The sequence below is a fragment of the Diadema setosum genome, chromosome 18, assembly GCF_964275005.1.
Source record: "Diadema setosum chromosome 18, eeDiaSeto1, whole genome shotgun sequence".
NCBI classification, from domain to species: domain Eukaryota; kingdom Metazoa; phylum Echinodermata; class Echinoidea; order Diadematoida; family Diadematidae; genus Diadema; species Diadema setosum.
The window spans coordinates 29,768,663-29,786,376 of NC_092702.1; the positions used below are offsets into that span (position 1 = coordinate 29,768,663).

General features: G+C 38.3%; 1 protein-coding gene across 1 annotated transcript in view; it reads right to left on the reverse strand.

Moving 5' to 3' along the window:
• LOC140241504 (uncharacterized) overlaps positions 1-17,714 on the reverse strand; it is a 35,593-nt gene that overhangs the window by 11,475 nt on the left and 6,404 nt on the right. Inside the window, exon 2 of the mRNA XM_072321232.1 lies at positions 12,430-12,588. Within this exon, the coding sequence (XP_072177333.1) occupies positions 12,430-12,588 (159 nt within the window). The remainder of the gene's footprint in view (positions 1-12,429; positions 12,589-17,714) is intronic.

Consider the following 17,714-nt stretch of genomic DNA (forward strand, 5'->3'; position numbering starts at 1 on the left):
CCATAAATTCAAAATCAATCTCTGTCACATGTTATCAAAACATTGCCCCCCAGGCTGCCCAGATCTGACCCACTTCTTTCCTGATGGAGGCCAGGAATATTGCATCTACCAGAAGAGAGCCCGCTACCCCCCAAAAATCAGCCTCACACCAGACACAAATTTCCTCTCAAAAGTTTCATAGAAGTGCAATGTAGCAGGTTCACCCTAAAATCTCTTCCCAATTTTCCCCTTCTTCCTATCTCTTTCTCTCTGATTTTTTTTCTCTCTCTGTCTCTCCTTTTTCTCTCTGGGAAGGGGATGAGGATTCAGGAAGTTACTGACAATGACTCAAAAATTGTTGTTTGGGTCGCATCATTGTTCGTTGCGACTTCCAGCACAATGAGAGGAAGAACGCGTCAAGTCACATTGCACGAGATCACAAATACAAGGACATTCCCATGAACTTGTTGGAGGGACTTACGATGGTGGTGTTTTCGATCTATAAGGAGAGGAATTAGAGAAGGAATTTTGAGTGGGTACTTCCATTCTTTTCGCAAAATAGATAAGTGTGTCTGTATATCGTTTCTCTTCTTGCATTGATCATAAACATGAGCATACTGTTGTTTTTGCTTCCTGCATATTATTCAAATTCATGCACATTCAATTTCACTCATTTCTATATATTTTGCTGGAAAAGATGAAAATAAAGGTTAAATTGAATTTTAATTGGGGATAAGGGGAGAGAGGAGGAAGAAGAGAAGAGGGGGAGGAGTATGAGGTTGAGGAAGATATGAAGAAGAATGATGCAGAGGAACTAGAATAGGAGTAACACACGAGGTCTGTTTTTTTTTTGGTCCCAACATGCAACATTTAGCTTTAGTAACCATCATAAAATATCAGTTTGGAAGTGACAATGATGATCAGTTTCATCACATGTACATCAATCCATCTTGGCAAATGTCAGTATGTCACTCAAAGGTCACCTTGACAGTTATGCCCCTCTCGGCCACTAATTCTCACATGGTCTCAATAGTTATGTTCAGACGACAAGCCCTAACCTCGAGGTTAGGAGACCTCAAGGTTTAGCTCTTGCCCCCTAACTTCGATGTGTGTCCACACGAAGTATCTTAACCTTGAGGTTATGAAACCTTGAGGTTACATTCCTTCCCCTTTGAGTGCATTGATTTTTGTGTCCACACGGTGCTTAACTACGAGTGGGGACACCCCCCCCCCCCTCCGGCTCGTGGTTAGAGTGCTAACCATAAGATTTCTCGTGGCTCTTAACATCAAGCTAACCTCGAGGTTAGATAACTACTAGTGCGTCTTCACGGTCCCTAACTACAAGCTCTAACCTCAAGGTTAAGGCTTGTCGTCTGAACGTAACTAGTCAATGGTATTCTCTGTATGAACAGACAGAAGGGCATATGAAGTCGAAGTGCTTCAAGAGCACTCCTGGGCCCAACTGTGTGGATAAATGGGGTATGATTGTGTAGCATACAAAAATTCATTCAAACTGCTTTCATGTTTGCAGGGGCCTGATGGGGTGGCCCCATCAAATAAGGGTGTAGGCCATCACAATTTTAGGTTTTTGTGTGTGATCGAGAACGACGGTCTTTTGGAAATGATAACTAACATATCCTATCTGCCTTCCACATCCATGGCAGGATCGATGATGAACTCCAACAAAGCAAAATAGGTGCACCCATACCGTCCTTGACAATCGTGTCTGTGCGTATGTGTGGCTGTGTCTGTGTGTATGTACTTGCAAGTACGTGTCAGAGAAGTAGAAGATGGATGAATCTTTTCTCCTTCCATTCAGACATCTCAATAATACTTGTTTATGCTCAGATCAAAGAAACGTGATGCATTGCCAAAACAACAGTGTACTGACACATCAAGTCCGCAGGTAGCGAAGAGACATGACGTGCAAGGTGGAGGAATTCAAGATGAAACATGATGTTTGGAGCAGTCTCTGAACCTCAGAACCATCCAACTTGCATTTGTTTGCTAATCCTCTCATACAACATGTCCTAAACTTGGACAAAAACTGACAAATCTTTTCGAGATATTGATTTATTTCAAGGCCACCGGTAAGAATAGCCACATTGTGGATATTGTCTGCCTGCTTCGGGGAAGTTTCAGGAGATCAAAAACGCCAGCGTCGCTCAATAACAATCCTTCAGTGCACGCTGCCTTGAGGGCTGTGGAGGCCTGATTCAATTCTGAACCCTGCAAATGAGGTTATCTTACAGATGGAGGTCAACCAGGTACAGAAAGAAATGAACTCCACCAATTTTCACACGATAGGAGGGGGAAAAAATCTGCAAATCACTGATTCTAGTTGTAATGTGAAATTATCCCGATTATATTTCTTTTATGCCACATCATGCCGCAAAGCTCTCATTTCGAGAACACTTTACTACGTCGAGTCTTGATGTTAATCACCCATGAGAAAAGTGACACAGCAAGATTTTGCTTTTATCATCCGAACAGCATGTATTGTCCCTCTGACTGTAAGAGAAAAAAAAAAGGAGCTTTGTGTGGCGTTGCTGGCCTTTCCTTTCATAAAGTTCATGTTGTTTCTGCATTTCTCTTTGCATTAAACCTACAGACAGAAACTTGAGAACAATGAAACAAATATCACAGTCATTGTAATATCATTTATCTCTTGCTAGATACTTGTGATGTGAAATAAAATATTCCTTTCTCAATGCAATCATGACTACGCAACATCAAATTAAAGTTTGTATGAATGAATGTGAACATTAGCCACATTGAGAGGATGTCAGTGAAAAAGATTCCTTTGTTGTTAATCTTTTACTCTTTTTTTTTTGAAAAAGTCAAAGCTTTACTGTTAATTTCATGCTGTGAGCAAAGATGTGCTGATGTATATATTGTCAGTGATGACCAAAAAGCCGTAACTCCAACAACCCTCCTTGTATGAGATAGTTTAGTGCTTTTTTGGTCTTCTCTAGCGGCCACGGGCAAATTCACAAGTACCGGTATGTATGCATAAATCATGTCCCAGTGCAAATATACAATGACAGACTGTTAGAACAGTTTTAGTATTTTCCAAGGTTAAGAACTGACAAGATATATCATTTGTTTGTGTCAGCAGGCAAAAGAAGACATTAGAGGTCTTGAGTGGATATTTAACCTGGCCTTGAGCTCATCTTTTAGAAGGTGGTCCACCCTGGCTGGATGGAGATCCTACCTCACTCTGTGAGCCACAAACTTACCTCTCACCGCTACATTCTAAAAACTCCCCCCCCCCCCCCCTCTCTCACAATGCCATGTGGAATGTGAGCTACAAGCCACCATTTCCTAAGAAGGAGAAAAAAATCCACCCCTTATGAAGAAAATGAAAAAGAAATAAAATGCATTGAACACAGGGGAGTCACGCATCCCCGTTCAATGTCCAATATTTAGAGGAGGAAAAAAGAAATATCACACACGTCTATTTAGACATCAATGTCAATATGAATCAAAGGTTATAATCTGGCACACAAGTGCATCTGAAAACACACCACAGGTGTTTCTTCTCTTTCCCTTCTTTTCACACAGACAGGAATCTGTTTGAAGAATTTTGAAGAGTCAACATTTGTTTAGAATTGTGTCACGTTTCCACGTTCAACGTCCAACAGTTTCTTCTTAGGGCCAAGAAGTGATGTGTATCAGCAAACAGAATGACACTTGACTTGGGTGAAACAATCCTGATGGATGAGAGATGTACCAATTCGAGGGCACCAAGTGCCATCGCAGAGGAACTTGAATCACGTTTCAGAAACCAATGTCCAACTCCCAGTCTGAACTACCACCATTCCCCCCCCCCCCCCCCAAACACACACACACAAACAAAGTAGCACTTATGTACCTGTATTTGGAGGATTCCATCCATTGGCTTGAATAATTTGTAGAAGGTGAAAAATTTCACATGTTTTATAACTCACTTCCATGCCACAAAGTGAATGCTTTCACGTATGCTGACACTTTCATCTGAACTTGCAAAAGGCTCTTCATGCTCAAAATTCCTTTGTGGATATGACAAACCTACTGACGTCAAACAAATGATCAGACTCAGTTCATCTCTATGGCATATGACTTCACATAAGTCATCTGGATTCCCAATAAATTTCTCCAATTCATCTGATAAAACATATTTGTCATTTCTGCCTGCCATTGACGCTTTGATCTTTGAGCTAGAGCACTTTCATTAAAGGCAATGTTTTCTTTTGCCCACCCCCTCTTTCTTTCATGAAAAAAAAAAGTATATATCTCTGCTAAATTGCTCTAACCTCAAATCAAGTTGAACACAACACATTTGGTGTCAATGCTTTGGTTTCTGGCAACTCCATACCACAGTTGAGTTCAAAGATAGTTCTGCAAATTGGCTTGCATTTTTTTTTTAAAGTTGAATCAAATTTCTTCATACATTTGTAATTGATCCAAGCACTCCTCCTCTGTAAAAACAAATAAATATTTTTGTTTTCAAAAATCTATAAATGAAATAAAGTCTTTTATATTTATACACAGACTTGTGTTGTCAATTAATCATCTGTTTCTCCATAGGTAATGCTAAAAAATCAATGAATAAAATAAAGTCTTTTATATTTATACACATACTGGTGTTGTCAAATAGTCATCTGTTTCTCCTTAGGTAAGTGCAGAGGGGATGGGTCATCATTACCAAATATCAGAGAAATGTCTTCCTTGACAGACGGTAAAATCTTGTGGCCTTGAAGTTCATACATGATATGACTTCGTTGTCACCTAGCTACCATTCCAAACACCACCTCAACAAGCTGGACTGCAGCCCCACACCTATATAAAAGCCATCATGTCATTTGCCACTAAATGGTTAACCAATGATTGTGACAAATTGGATTCTACATCGTTCAGATGACTGTGATCTGGGGTGCCGCCACATCATACCATTCCAGACTTAATGGGATAATTGGAATCAATTCCATCGAATCAGTTCTTTTATCCCTGACCTGATAAATTCCTTTCCTCAGGTCAGATCATTTCAAAGGAATAATATCACCCACTCCCCACTTAACACATTTTGCTGAAAATGCGGCCAGGCTCCCCCTCCCCCTTCCCTCATTTCTATCCCCACCCCAACCCTCTCCCCCTCCAAGCATCTACTGCACCCTCACACACACATGTATGTGGCAATCATCCAGGGTGGTATAAACATTGTATAAACATTGTACAAATCATATATTGAGTGGACTTTTAAGATGACATGGAACTTTGGTAAGGAAAGCATTTTGTTTTTCTAAACAACAGAATATGTGCAATCATGATTCAACTAGATTCCTGAAATACATCATTTGATTTTATGGAGGAAATTCTGATAATCCAACATAATCATGACTAATTCTAAATGTAGCATTGATCTCTCATTCTTTCTATTTCTCCCTCTCCCTCTATCACTCTCTCTTTTTTTCTCTACCTGCAGCTAAAAATTTTGTAAAACAATAATCATAGTCTAGTAAATATCTTCCCTGCTATGTATCTTATTTCAAAACATGTGAAAACATCAGCCCATCATCCTACACCCTACACAAACTCAACAATTAAATCTGAACTACAAGTGTAGTACCTCAAAGATTCAGTAAATTTTAGCTGCTGTCGACCATTATGAGACCTGTTTCAAGAATTGGGTCACTAGTCCATTTTTACTGAACATTCGTTCATTCTAAAATATTTCCTTAATGTTTCTGTCGGGGCCTATAAATCAACGGTAGATGTGCATGTTTACTTGAATAGGGTATAATTATCAAAATATTTTCCAAAATCTTTTTTAAACTGCTCTATAGAGTACTGTGGGGAAATAGAACTATGTTATGAAAAAAACAAATGCAAAATTTACTATGAAATCTGGTTTAAAATAACAAACAAACTGAAACCTATATGAGTTTTTTCCTGAGTCATAAACAACTCTAAGTCCCTCTCAATCCACATCCCATAAGTGAAAAAAGGGGGAAAAAAGAAGAAAAGAAAACACTATAGACCAGATCACCTTCAATCAGTCAAGTTTTGTCTCCCTTAAGCACATAACTATTCTGAAATGGTTAAAGGTATCTCAAGAAACAGACTTTTGCTCAGTATAAATAGAGGAAAAAAAATGGGGCATAAGTCAAGGAATTCGAGTGGGCGGCACTACGCATGAGTTGTAGGTGTCAGTCAAGTACTATACCCAAGCTGGTCAAGACATCAGGGAATTCTTTGCCAAAGAATTGTGGGCATAGATAGATCTGTATGGATCTTCAATGCCATAAAACCTGCCACTGGCATGTATTCCAAGGTTAGGTAAAAATATGTTGAAGTGGATTGCAAAGTTAGATCTGCTTCAATCGATTTCTTTCCTACACACAAACATTTGCATGTGCGCACATGCACACACACACACACACACACACACACACGCACACACACAGGCTATCGCATCACAGATTGAAAACTAAAGTGGCACTAATGCTGTACAAAGTCTATGTTGAGTTAGTATCATGTCTACCAACAGACCACTGTTGACATTTAACATCCAGATCATATCAGAAATGATGTTGCTTTTTCCTTCTCAACCTACTAAAATTGATTACTGTAAAACATGATATATTCGCGGCATGAATTTTTTTGCGAATTGGAGCCAACGACCTTTTTTGCGGCATGAAATTTTCACGAACTGCCACTGGCATTCAATGCATATAGTGTAGACAAGAACTTTTGCGTGCATTTTAATTTTGCGAATCTTGGCGCTCACGAAATTCGCAAAATTAAAATGCACGGGAACATTCCTCGTTTTACAGTAAGTCCATCAAAAGGAAGGAAGATGCAGCACTACAGATGGATGACTGAAGATTTGGCTTGCCTGTTCATTCTGCCTCATTTTTACAGGAGAGAACTTTTAAGTGACTTCGTCAATATGAGTCATGCTATCTGCCTCATCATATTTCATGTACAATGTTGCTGCCATGGCTGGTGCATGTTGACTATCGTGTTTCATGAGTGTGATCCGTATCACTTTCTCACTGAGCTGCTCAGGTGACATTGACCCAAAAGATGGCACATCCACATGATTGACACACTTACAGCCCTCATCAGATCCACATGTATGAAGCTGCCTGCATGCAAACAAGCTCATCAAAATAGCGGGGATGCCTGGGTGGAAGCGCTCCCCGCATCCGGGGCTGGATGACAGGGAGGGAGCACAGCTTCGCACCCGGGGGGCCGAGAAGCGGATGGATATATGTCTGGTGGTGCAGGGGTCGCGACTAGGTGCACATAGTTCCACTGCCCCCATCGGCACAACAAAAGACATGAAGGAAGTGTGAGACCACGTGCATGGGAAGATTAACTTGGCATGGTTACTTTGAGATTGCGTCTCCAGATGATAACTCCTCACAATAAACTGGTGGTATACCACTTGACCTACATTTGACAAGACCTGCATTACAAATTGTACCTGTAGTTCCATATCTTCTTTAGACAAGAGTTGCCCTGCAATGCATCTGACAAATTTCATGCTTTTGTCTGTTGCCTTGGAAACTGCATTACTCAAAAGAATATTTCACACACTCCATGACATTTCTAGCATGTTATTCAAACTGTGTGCATCCATAAGCTAATCAGTGGCTAGAGCACAAAGGAAAAGAATGAAATGGCTATGAATGCAGGGGACAGCAGGAAAGTATGACTTGCTGACTCACCCATTAAATGTGGCTGATTTGACCCATATTTTGATCACCGTGAACTCGACACTTTCTCACAGTGCACAGAAGGCACATCTTGTTCAAAAATCTTAGTTGTGGTGGTGAGATTTTGGTTTGTAAAACTGAGTCATCTTATAAAATTGAAGAAAAAAAAAAGAAATTAGTTGTGAAATCCTTAGTTATGTAAAATCCTTAGTTATGTAATCTCCTATGTACACAATGGACAATTGGCTAAATTTGGGGAAACTTGTAAAACTTTGTGTCCATAGTTTGAAGGATTACGTAAGTAGATCTCAAATAGTGAGAAATATTTACTTAATTCAGTCATGTAAATTATGCTACCTACTCCTTTGGAAAGGGGTCATTTGTGGCTATACATTTCATTGACAAACAACCTAGGAGGGCATGTCAGTCTGGTCGAATGATTGTTTGTATGATGAACCGGTGTCATAATGACCTCGAGGGAATTATTAAGTTTTATTGACTGGTATCTCATGTTGAATTCTTACTCCAAGAAAGATGAGATGATGACCTTGTATCCGTTTCCGACGCTGAATGAGCCATCACACAACAACCCTTGCCCTATTCCCAATGCGTCAGGCGGGAATCCTGTGTGGGATTTAATGCTTTAACAGTAAAGCCCCGCCACACTTGTTTACCTGATCCACTTGTAATTCACAAGCCAGCCATTCCCATCAGAAAACTATAAGCACAAAAATAGACATGACATTTCAAAAATCTGAAATAGCATTTTTTTGAATGACTATTTTTTAATTTTCCTAATACACCCTGATCCTTGCTTGAATGACAAACATCCATTCATGTCCATTTAGAAGACTTGACATTTTCACAGTCTCCAACAGAATATTTAAAATTACCACTTTTACCAACCTTAATTTCCCAGTGTTAATCCTGGCATTTATGATTTGTGACATCATATACAGCTGTGCCTATGACGCATTTGAAGGGAAATGTTAATATAACTTGCCCATTGATGAAACTGCAGAATGAGTGATAGCTTAAGTGAAAGCATGAGTGGTCTCAGAAAAAAAAAAACCCACAAAAACAAACAAAAAACAAACTACTGAAAAATACTTTTTTTTTAAGATAGACAACTGCATATGTTTGATGTTTGAATGAAAAAACAAACAGAATAAAACATCAAGATGACAAAAGCTTGTCATTTTTACAGCTCACAAAATGGCTGTACTCACTGCTCTGGTATACTTTAAAAGGAGAATAACACCAAAGAATAGTTAAGGTGGTCAGGTTTTTGTGGGTTTATCTACTGTTTGTGTCTTTGTGCACTGCACTGGCAATGCTTTATGTGTTACTTCAGAAGTATGTTCCTGCAAGCAAATTTGTCACCTTGCAAAACAGCTCATATCTGTATAATTTCACATATAGATTTTAATCTGATTCAAATATTTTCAGTTAGAGCTGAGAAGGAAATAAACAATACAGATTCCCTAGAAGTGGCTCTATGTGCATTTTTCTTACAAAGAACAATGTGTGAATAATGAATAATCTTTTTCTTCTATCATGAAAGGAACTTGTATATTACCCACTAGAGAAGGTAAGGACCCAAATTCATTGATAAAAGATAAGTTCTCAACAATCAGAGCTGGCAGATAGAGGTGGATGTGGGGGAGGGGGATGGTGAGGGTGAGCATGAAAGAGCAGGGATTGAGCCGGTTAGTCTGAATGACGTCAACAGATTTTTATTGTGCTTGCACCGGAGGTCAAGTCTGAAATCTGTTTCCAGTAGCCAAGGGCATGGCCGTGGGCTTAAATTATGGCACAAATATAACTGTTGTGGATCAGGAGGAATGGGATGAGGAGAGCATCCACCAAGCTGTAGAGTTGCACAGGAGCTGATATGAATGTTGTCAGTTGCAAGAATAGTCTGTGATGCAGACCCTTTTTGACATTCACAACAGATTCCTGAACCCTGCACACAAGTCACAGCTGAGGAAACTTTTTTTTTTTTTAAATTGAACATGCATTAAATTGGGGTATATGTTTGTGTGTGCCTGTGTCTCCTTGTGCTCATGTGTATTTGCATAAAACCATGTGTTAATTAAACAGTGACATATTAATCTACTGCACTATCTGCAATGGAGTGTTCTCTTGTGAAATCTTGCAAAAACTTCCAGCATATTTCTGGCATTATTTGAAATACGGAAGATCCGTTTAACATTTTTTTTTTTTTTGTCAGAAAAATTTCAAAAGTGCTTCCATCAGCTTTTAAAAAAATTCCGACAAGTGCTGAACACCATTAGTGATAATCCAAGTTCCTGTGCCTGATAAACTTCTGGTAAAACCCTTCACAAAGCTATACAAGTTGTGTATGCTTATCAAAAGCCATGTGCCTTCTCTGTCAGGAATAAACAAACAAATCTTGTGAGCCCCTGACAAATACCAAGGTCATGTGACTTTTGCCTGGGGCCTTGGAGCTGCCATAACATGATAGGAACTCCCTGCAGATCACAAGGGGGAGGGGTGCACATGAGAGACCCTGGGGTCTGGGTGTTAGCCTAGTGCTCAGCTGGTAATGCCTGCCCTTGACCATTGGTGCTTCATACACAGGATGATGACAGAAGTTGTAAATATACACCATCCTTACATGGGAGGAAACACCCCACAGCATCTCCCAACTCTGTGCCTACTTGCAGGAGGACTTTTGCAGCTATTTCTGGAATGCCAGTAATTTTCGGCTGAAAATTACAAACAAGCAGTCTCTGGCCAAGATTCTCTCTCCCTTCTCTCTCCATCCAACCATCCTCCTCATCGTTGTCCAGGTCCCAACTGCTCTTGTGGAAAGCGAGCTCCTTGGATGGTTCTCCATTTACAAGAGGGGGGAATGGCAAGCGGAGGTTACCAAAACAAGATACCCAGGAAAGAAGGGAGTTAGGTGATCTCTTCACCCTCCGCCCGTGGCCAGAGGTTTGATAGATTGATACTGAACTGTTGACAACTTCTCCTCCCCAGCCCAAGTAAGAAGAGGGGTAGCGAGATGAGGGATGTGTTGCGCCCCTTGTAACAAACGACCAGCAACCCATCTGGTAGAAACTTGAAATATCAAATATGATACCCTCTCTCCTTATCCAGGGTGCACAAAGAGACCGTAAGAGAGAGATGAGCGCTCAAACTCATCCCCACATTACTGGTGCTCTCTCTCCTACTCATGCCCTCATTGTCATGCTCTACGTGGATCTGTTTTTGTTTTTTTCACAAATTTCATGTAAGGACATGCCATTGATTGGAATTACTGTATAATACATGTCTCAATCACTCACACTGCATGGATAACAATATTCAACTGAGATCATTGGTTTTACTACCACCCTTGAAGATAAAGTCATGAGAGACAATATACGTCTACTGAAGAGCATGGAGCCAGGAAAGAGTATCTAGAAGTACAGGCTCTAAGTTATATATATAATCACCCTCCACTTCATTTTTTTTTTTACTCTTCCCGTAAAAAATCACCTCAAGGTTAACAGGTAAAGGAAGTATTGGATGTGTAATGTGTGCTTAATAGCTTGTGATCAAAGCCAGGTGCAATGAAGGTGTACACCTAGTTTCATCTTCTTTCAACATAATCATATTCACTCTTCTAGCATCATGCATGAAAGAGCACTGACTTTTAACCTCTTTCAGAGAGCAAGGGGAATGACATTACTCTTAATATATGTCAGTAACAAATGAGGTAACCTGTACTTTTCATCTAAAAAAAAAAGTGGAATTCTATTTAAATTTTCTTCATTTGACACAGCATGCTTTGCCTTATGCAGGCTTTCATGCCCCAAGAGTATCCGTTATGACAGACGTGGCACATTATAAATGTGCGCTATTATTATTGTTATCATTGTTAATATTATTATTATTATTATTATCATTATTATTATTATTATCATCATCATCATTATTGTCATCATCATTATCATCATCATCATTATTATTATCATCATCATCATCATCATCATCATCATCATCATCATCATCATCATCATTATTATTATTATTATTATTATTATTATCATTATTATTATTTCGTCTATACTGACATCACAAATTGTAGTAGTCATCTCATCTAACGGCTCGTTAACGATCGCCCTGACACTGTACAGGAATGCTAACCTGGAAACATTGAACTACACATTACTTGAATATGAGACCAATCTGAAGCAAATAATTTTCACACAACAATAGATATATAATGTACTCTTAAATGAATCTACAGCTGTTCTTACAAAATATCTTTGTTCCTTCATACTGCAAGATCAATTTAAGTATACTTATGTAATTTTATTTTGAGTTATAGTTTATTATTCCTTATTACATTTATTTCTTTCTGCAAATTAGTGAACTTTATATTGTAAAATGTTGTGAAATATTGATTGTTGTGAAATATTGATTGTATCATTCACTGGAAGTGCAGAAATAAAGTCCCTCTTGAAAAAAAAAATGGAAACACATATGTTCAATTTTGGATTAACTCTTTAAGAAGACTGATGCATTATATGAAAATAGCAGAATGTAAGTTGTTGTTGTTTTTTTTTTTACTTTTAAGCTTCTTTTCTTGAAAATAAAATAAAAACATGTTTACGAGTCACAGGCTTCTGTTGGCATTTTTTTGTGTGGCCAGAGGGCTAATGGATTTTGGTTAATTTGACGGCCGATGAAGGATTTTTTTTTCTCTCTTTTTGCTCTCTTTCTTGAGAGTTACCTGTTTTTCAACGTCTTCCATGAACCTCTTGATGTCCCTGGGCAGGGTCTCCCTCTCTGGGATAGGGAAGCGGCTGATGGGCTTGGGGTCCGATGATGGAGTCTCGAACAGTTTGGAGGAGGTTCCTTGGAGTCGAATGGAAGAAATTTGGATGGGTGTCTGAAACAAACAAAAAAAAAATAATATTCTAAGTTGATGCCTTCTTATGCCACATGAGCTTCATTTTCATTCATTTACTTACTGTAAAACGAGGAATTTTCGCGTGCATTTTAATTTCGCGAATTTCGCGAGCGCCAAAATTCGCGAAATTAAAATGCACGCGAAAGTTTTTGTCTACACTACATGCATTGAACGCCAGTGGCAATTCGCGAAAATTTCATGCCACGAAAAAGGCTGTCGGCTCCAATTCGTGAAAATTTCATGCCGCGAATATATCATGTTTTACAGTATCAATTCCTTTCTTCTAATGAGTTACAAGTAGTGATCTTCAAATAACACCTGACAAGGTGAACTGTGTAGGCCTACCTTTTTTCTTTTCTTTTTTTTTATGACAAGCACAAAGGGCATACATAGATATAATACATGCATTGCAAGATCCATTGAAACAAACAGCATGACATATTTTTTTTTTTTTTACATTTTGCACACTTTCAATACAATGATTCAAAGTCATGACCTATGAGATGTACAAACATGATTTTACTTCAAACTCTGTTGGATTGGAGATTATTCTACAAATGCTTAGCAGTCAAAATGATACAAACTTACACAGAGCTCTCATACACAAATCATGACTTATGTGTAAAACAGCAGGAAAGTAAAAGAATATATCCTTCAAGGGTTTTACAAGATGATTACCAGTAGGCCCTCCTGTTCATGGAAAACTGATCACAGGCATGAAATGCATCTGATGATTCAAAGTGAGATCATATGATTAAATTGTTAGTTTGTCGATCTAATTCAAGAAGGACTCAAAATAGGTGCAATTTTGTGTGGAGAAAAGACATGATTTGCACACTCCTCCCCTTTCTCTCACTCTCTCTCTCTCTCTCTCTCTCCCCTAAATGCAATGATATTGCCCAGTAAAACAACAACAACAACAATAACAACAACAACAACAAAACAGTTCTCAAAGATTACACCATTTCACCTTCAACAGGAAATAGCAAATGAAGGAGAAACTTCCCGTCTTCTTTTCTTTATCAGTTTTCTTCACTCATGCTGTTTGACCTCTTCAGTCAGAACAGGAACCACGTTTGAAGCTGAATATGATGTTAGCTTTTGAAAATGGGTAACATTCTATTTGCTTGGACAGTTTCCAAATCCTCAGAGCCAGTGCTCTCCACCCCATTCACAGCTTTGCTCAGAATTGTAATATATTTTCAGTTCTTCCAAGAAAAATCAAAGTACACATGAAAAGGAGAACATCTATAGAAAACAGCTCATGCAAGCATCTTAAGTGTCCTAAAAGATCAAAATTATCAAGGACTTGATTTAACCCATAACACCTGAAATATCTGCAATGGCGTGTGTGTGTCTATATGTGTGTTTGGGTGTAAAGGACATGTATAAATTTCTATTTCTTTTCCTCGTTCATATCGTACTTATATTATCTTATTTACCCTCAAATATGAGTGAAACATCAAACCTGCTTTCTTCAGTGAATGCAAATTAAGTGTCATGGCAAGAATCCTCAATGTGTTAAAAGGTAAAACAAATACTTGAAACTTTCTATAAATATGAAGAAAAAAAATGGACAGAAAGAAGAAATACCAGACCATCTTTCAGGCTAAAACATGCTAGTCAGTCAGGCTGTTGATGTAGGGTCATGTATGTCATAAAGTACATTAACCACAGAATGGGCAACACAGTTATTTCTACCACACTCAGAGAATGAAAAGATCTCCCAGGTTTGCCAGCAGGCATATTTTATTTTTTTTTTTCCGTTTTAGCAGTTCTGAAACGTGACTTGACAAGCTAGCAACTATTCAAATGGCATATACTGGGAGGCAATAACCTCCACCTTCGCATCAAACTGTTTGAGAGGAATAAAAACTATTCATTTGTTGGAATAATAAAAGAAGTAGGCAAACAAACAAACAATAATCAGCAATGCATTCATCTATCAACAATAACTCATGCTGAAGGCCGCCCAATCTCTTTTTTCCTTAGAAAATATATACCAATCACCATCATAGCTGCATACAGATCAAAGAGAAAATAGTGGAGCAGAACACACCAATAAACCCAGCCTTTTACGCTGTCTAGAGGTATCAATACAAAAATAAGGAACATTTCATCCCTAATGTCCTCACATAGGTCTCTTGGGGTATCGCCTGGGGCGAACTTATGGAACAATCACACGTCATCGGATCATGCGACTCTGGGCTAATGTTTGAAATTTAGCCACAAAAGAGTTTCAGTGTGAGCAGAATATTTCCTCCAGCGTCTGACAGAGTGTCCTTAAACTTGTGGCCCGCTTTATTCTTGTTTAATCATGTACGGACAATGACAGGCTCTGCTTTTGACCTTCACACTGGAGAATCACTAAGCCTCTTTCTCTCACCGCCTCTTCTTTTGTTTTCATTTACCGCCGTGATGCAGCCTTGAGGAAAGTGCAGGGGGAGGTTATGGCGTTTTGGTGCCACAATATGGGAAAGATGAATTTTGAATATTACTCACAGTTATAGATGTTTTGTTAATTCTGTTTGCCAGTATTGCACCTATACACTTTGCACCTTAATTGTTATGATGTATGCACTAAATTTCATTACTGAGAAAATTGTCTGCAATATTAGAATGACTGAAAAGGCTTATTAAATTTGTTGATTAATGCCTAGCACATTGCTGATTAATAGTTACAGCATTTTATCATTTATTTGACTAAACATGGTGGGAAAAAAAAGACCTCCAAAACACAAAGGAAAACTTGAAAGAGTTGTGACAATGAAACAAGAAGGACACAACTTAAGACAGAAACAGAGGTTTATTGGCATAAAGTCATTGGAGTTAAAGAACTGTTAAGCTGCTACACTTACCAACTTTACCAAGACCTCTATTGTTGTAACCTGCATGAGGTATTTCTAAGAACAGGTAAGAACATGGTTTCAATGAAGTGTGGAATAAGAGCAAATAAACCATCTTCTCTTTTTTTTTTTCAAATGGATAGGCCCTATACACTTGATTCTTTCACCACTGTTTCTATGACTACTAGTGTAGTTCTCTTTGTATGTACACTAGATGCACATTCCAATTCAAATCAAGCATCTTCTGGTGTTTTTTTCAAATACATGTAACCAATTTTTTTTTATCATACACTTGATTCTCTCACCACTGTTTCTATTACCCCTTTCAGGTAATCGTGGATGCGGATAATAGGAGGACAAGTCGTAAAATTTCGATTACATGAACGGGAGAGGACTAGAAAAGTGCGCATTATTTTTATGCTGCTATTATGCGCATAATTGCAGCATGAGGATCAGATCGAGAATACATGAACGCGTTTTACGACTTATCCGCACTAACATTCCACAGTTCGGTCAAAGGTCACTCGATTTCCCGCACAACCGCTGATTGCTGAGCTTGAGCGCGCGAGAGGTGTGCATACACGTGAGGATATTCACCGGAAACATTACGTCATTATAGAGGCGTGCGCAGTAACCATGACAAATAACTCGCACAAATAACTCGCACCATTATATGAACGGGTGCTCGTAAAAGTAGTGCGCACTTCATGGGATATATGAACGCGATTTTGACTACTTCATCCGCATTATTTGGATGCGGATAATTGAACCGCGATTACCTGAAAGGGGTATATGACTACTAGTGTAGACTTTCTCTTTGTAAACTAGATGCACATTCCTATGTTAGGCAGGCAGCAAGCAGAGGTCATTCAAACCCTGAGGTTGTCATGGGGACACTTATCATTGATTAAAGTATGCAAGAATCAACAACAAACAACGAACATTGGCAAAATATTTTATTCTATAAATATCTGGGAATCTGCATGAAACCTCTGCCAGAGGCACTATTGTACATAATATATATTACGCTGCTAGTCATAAAGCATCAGTGTAACTGTCAGTGTAAGCGGCAGTGTATGTGTTAGTGTATTTGTAAATCTTGCTGCTGTATGCACTACATGTCTATGGGCATTATAGAAGGTACAAAACAAAGAAATGTTCTCCAAGATCATTTATAATTGTGTACCTATGCTGGTATGGGTTGACTGGAAAACAAGTACATAACATATCTGGAGGTTTCAAACTATTGAACTGAACTAAACTAAACTATTTCAGTTACTATGGCTCCTGTATGGCAATGAGAATGAAACCCAAATACATACACTGAGGGAATGCAATGATATTACTAAACCACATTAGTGAAGTTTGAGAAAAAAAAATCGGATAACATATTCAAAAGTTATAAACTTTAAAAGTTTTGACGCTCCATCACTGGATTAGAAGACTACAGCTCTATGTGATGTCATGTACAGACAATGATATTAATTTTAAAAAGAAAAAAGAAAATTCAACATATTAGCACTGCTATATTAGCACTGCTTTTTAGCATTCCTCCCATTTCCAGCATTTCTGTATACTTACAATATTTTGTAAAGTTATCCTTAATTATGTATTATGCCGAAATTTATGTCTTCAATCTCTGTAAAATTTTTATATGTTTCTGTTGGAAATGGAAAAATAAATGAATGAATGAATATTATTTTCACCTTTCTAGCATAATGAAAGGACACTTGACTTGATTATAAACTGCTTTCAGGAACCAGGGAGAACCATATGACCTTTAACATATAGCAGTAAGAAGTTATTTAAAAACACATACATTTTTCATACAAAAAATACATTTTGGGGAACTCTCTTTGTATTTTCTCTAAATTGTTATACATATGTGATGTCACAAACTAATAGTCTTCTCATCCAGTGATAGCTAAACTGAAACAAAAGAACTGACAACTTTTGATTAGATTCTCAGATTTTCCTCAAACTTTGCTGATGTGTTATGCTAATATTTCAGCATTTATAACATTCAATCTCAATGTATACTTGGGTTCTATTTCTCTTTAATGGTCACAACTGACTGATTGTCACCTGGCTACTGCTGCAGCAGCTGCAATATGCAATAAAAATACTTATTTTTTTTTTATTGAGGCAGATTAGTACTATCTCAATCTGTTAAAGGCATGTTTTCAAAAATGTTTGCTCTGAGAGTTGTCAGACTCAAGAATAGCAAAAAGAGAATACTGCCACCATGATGTTTGATAT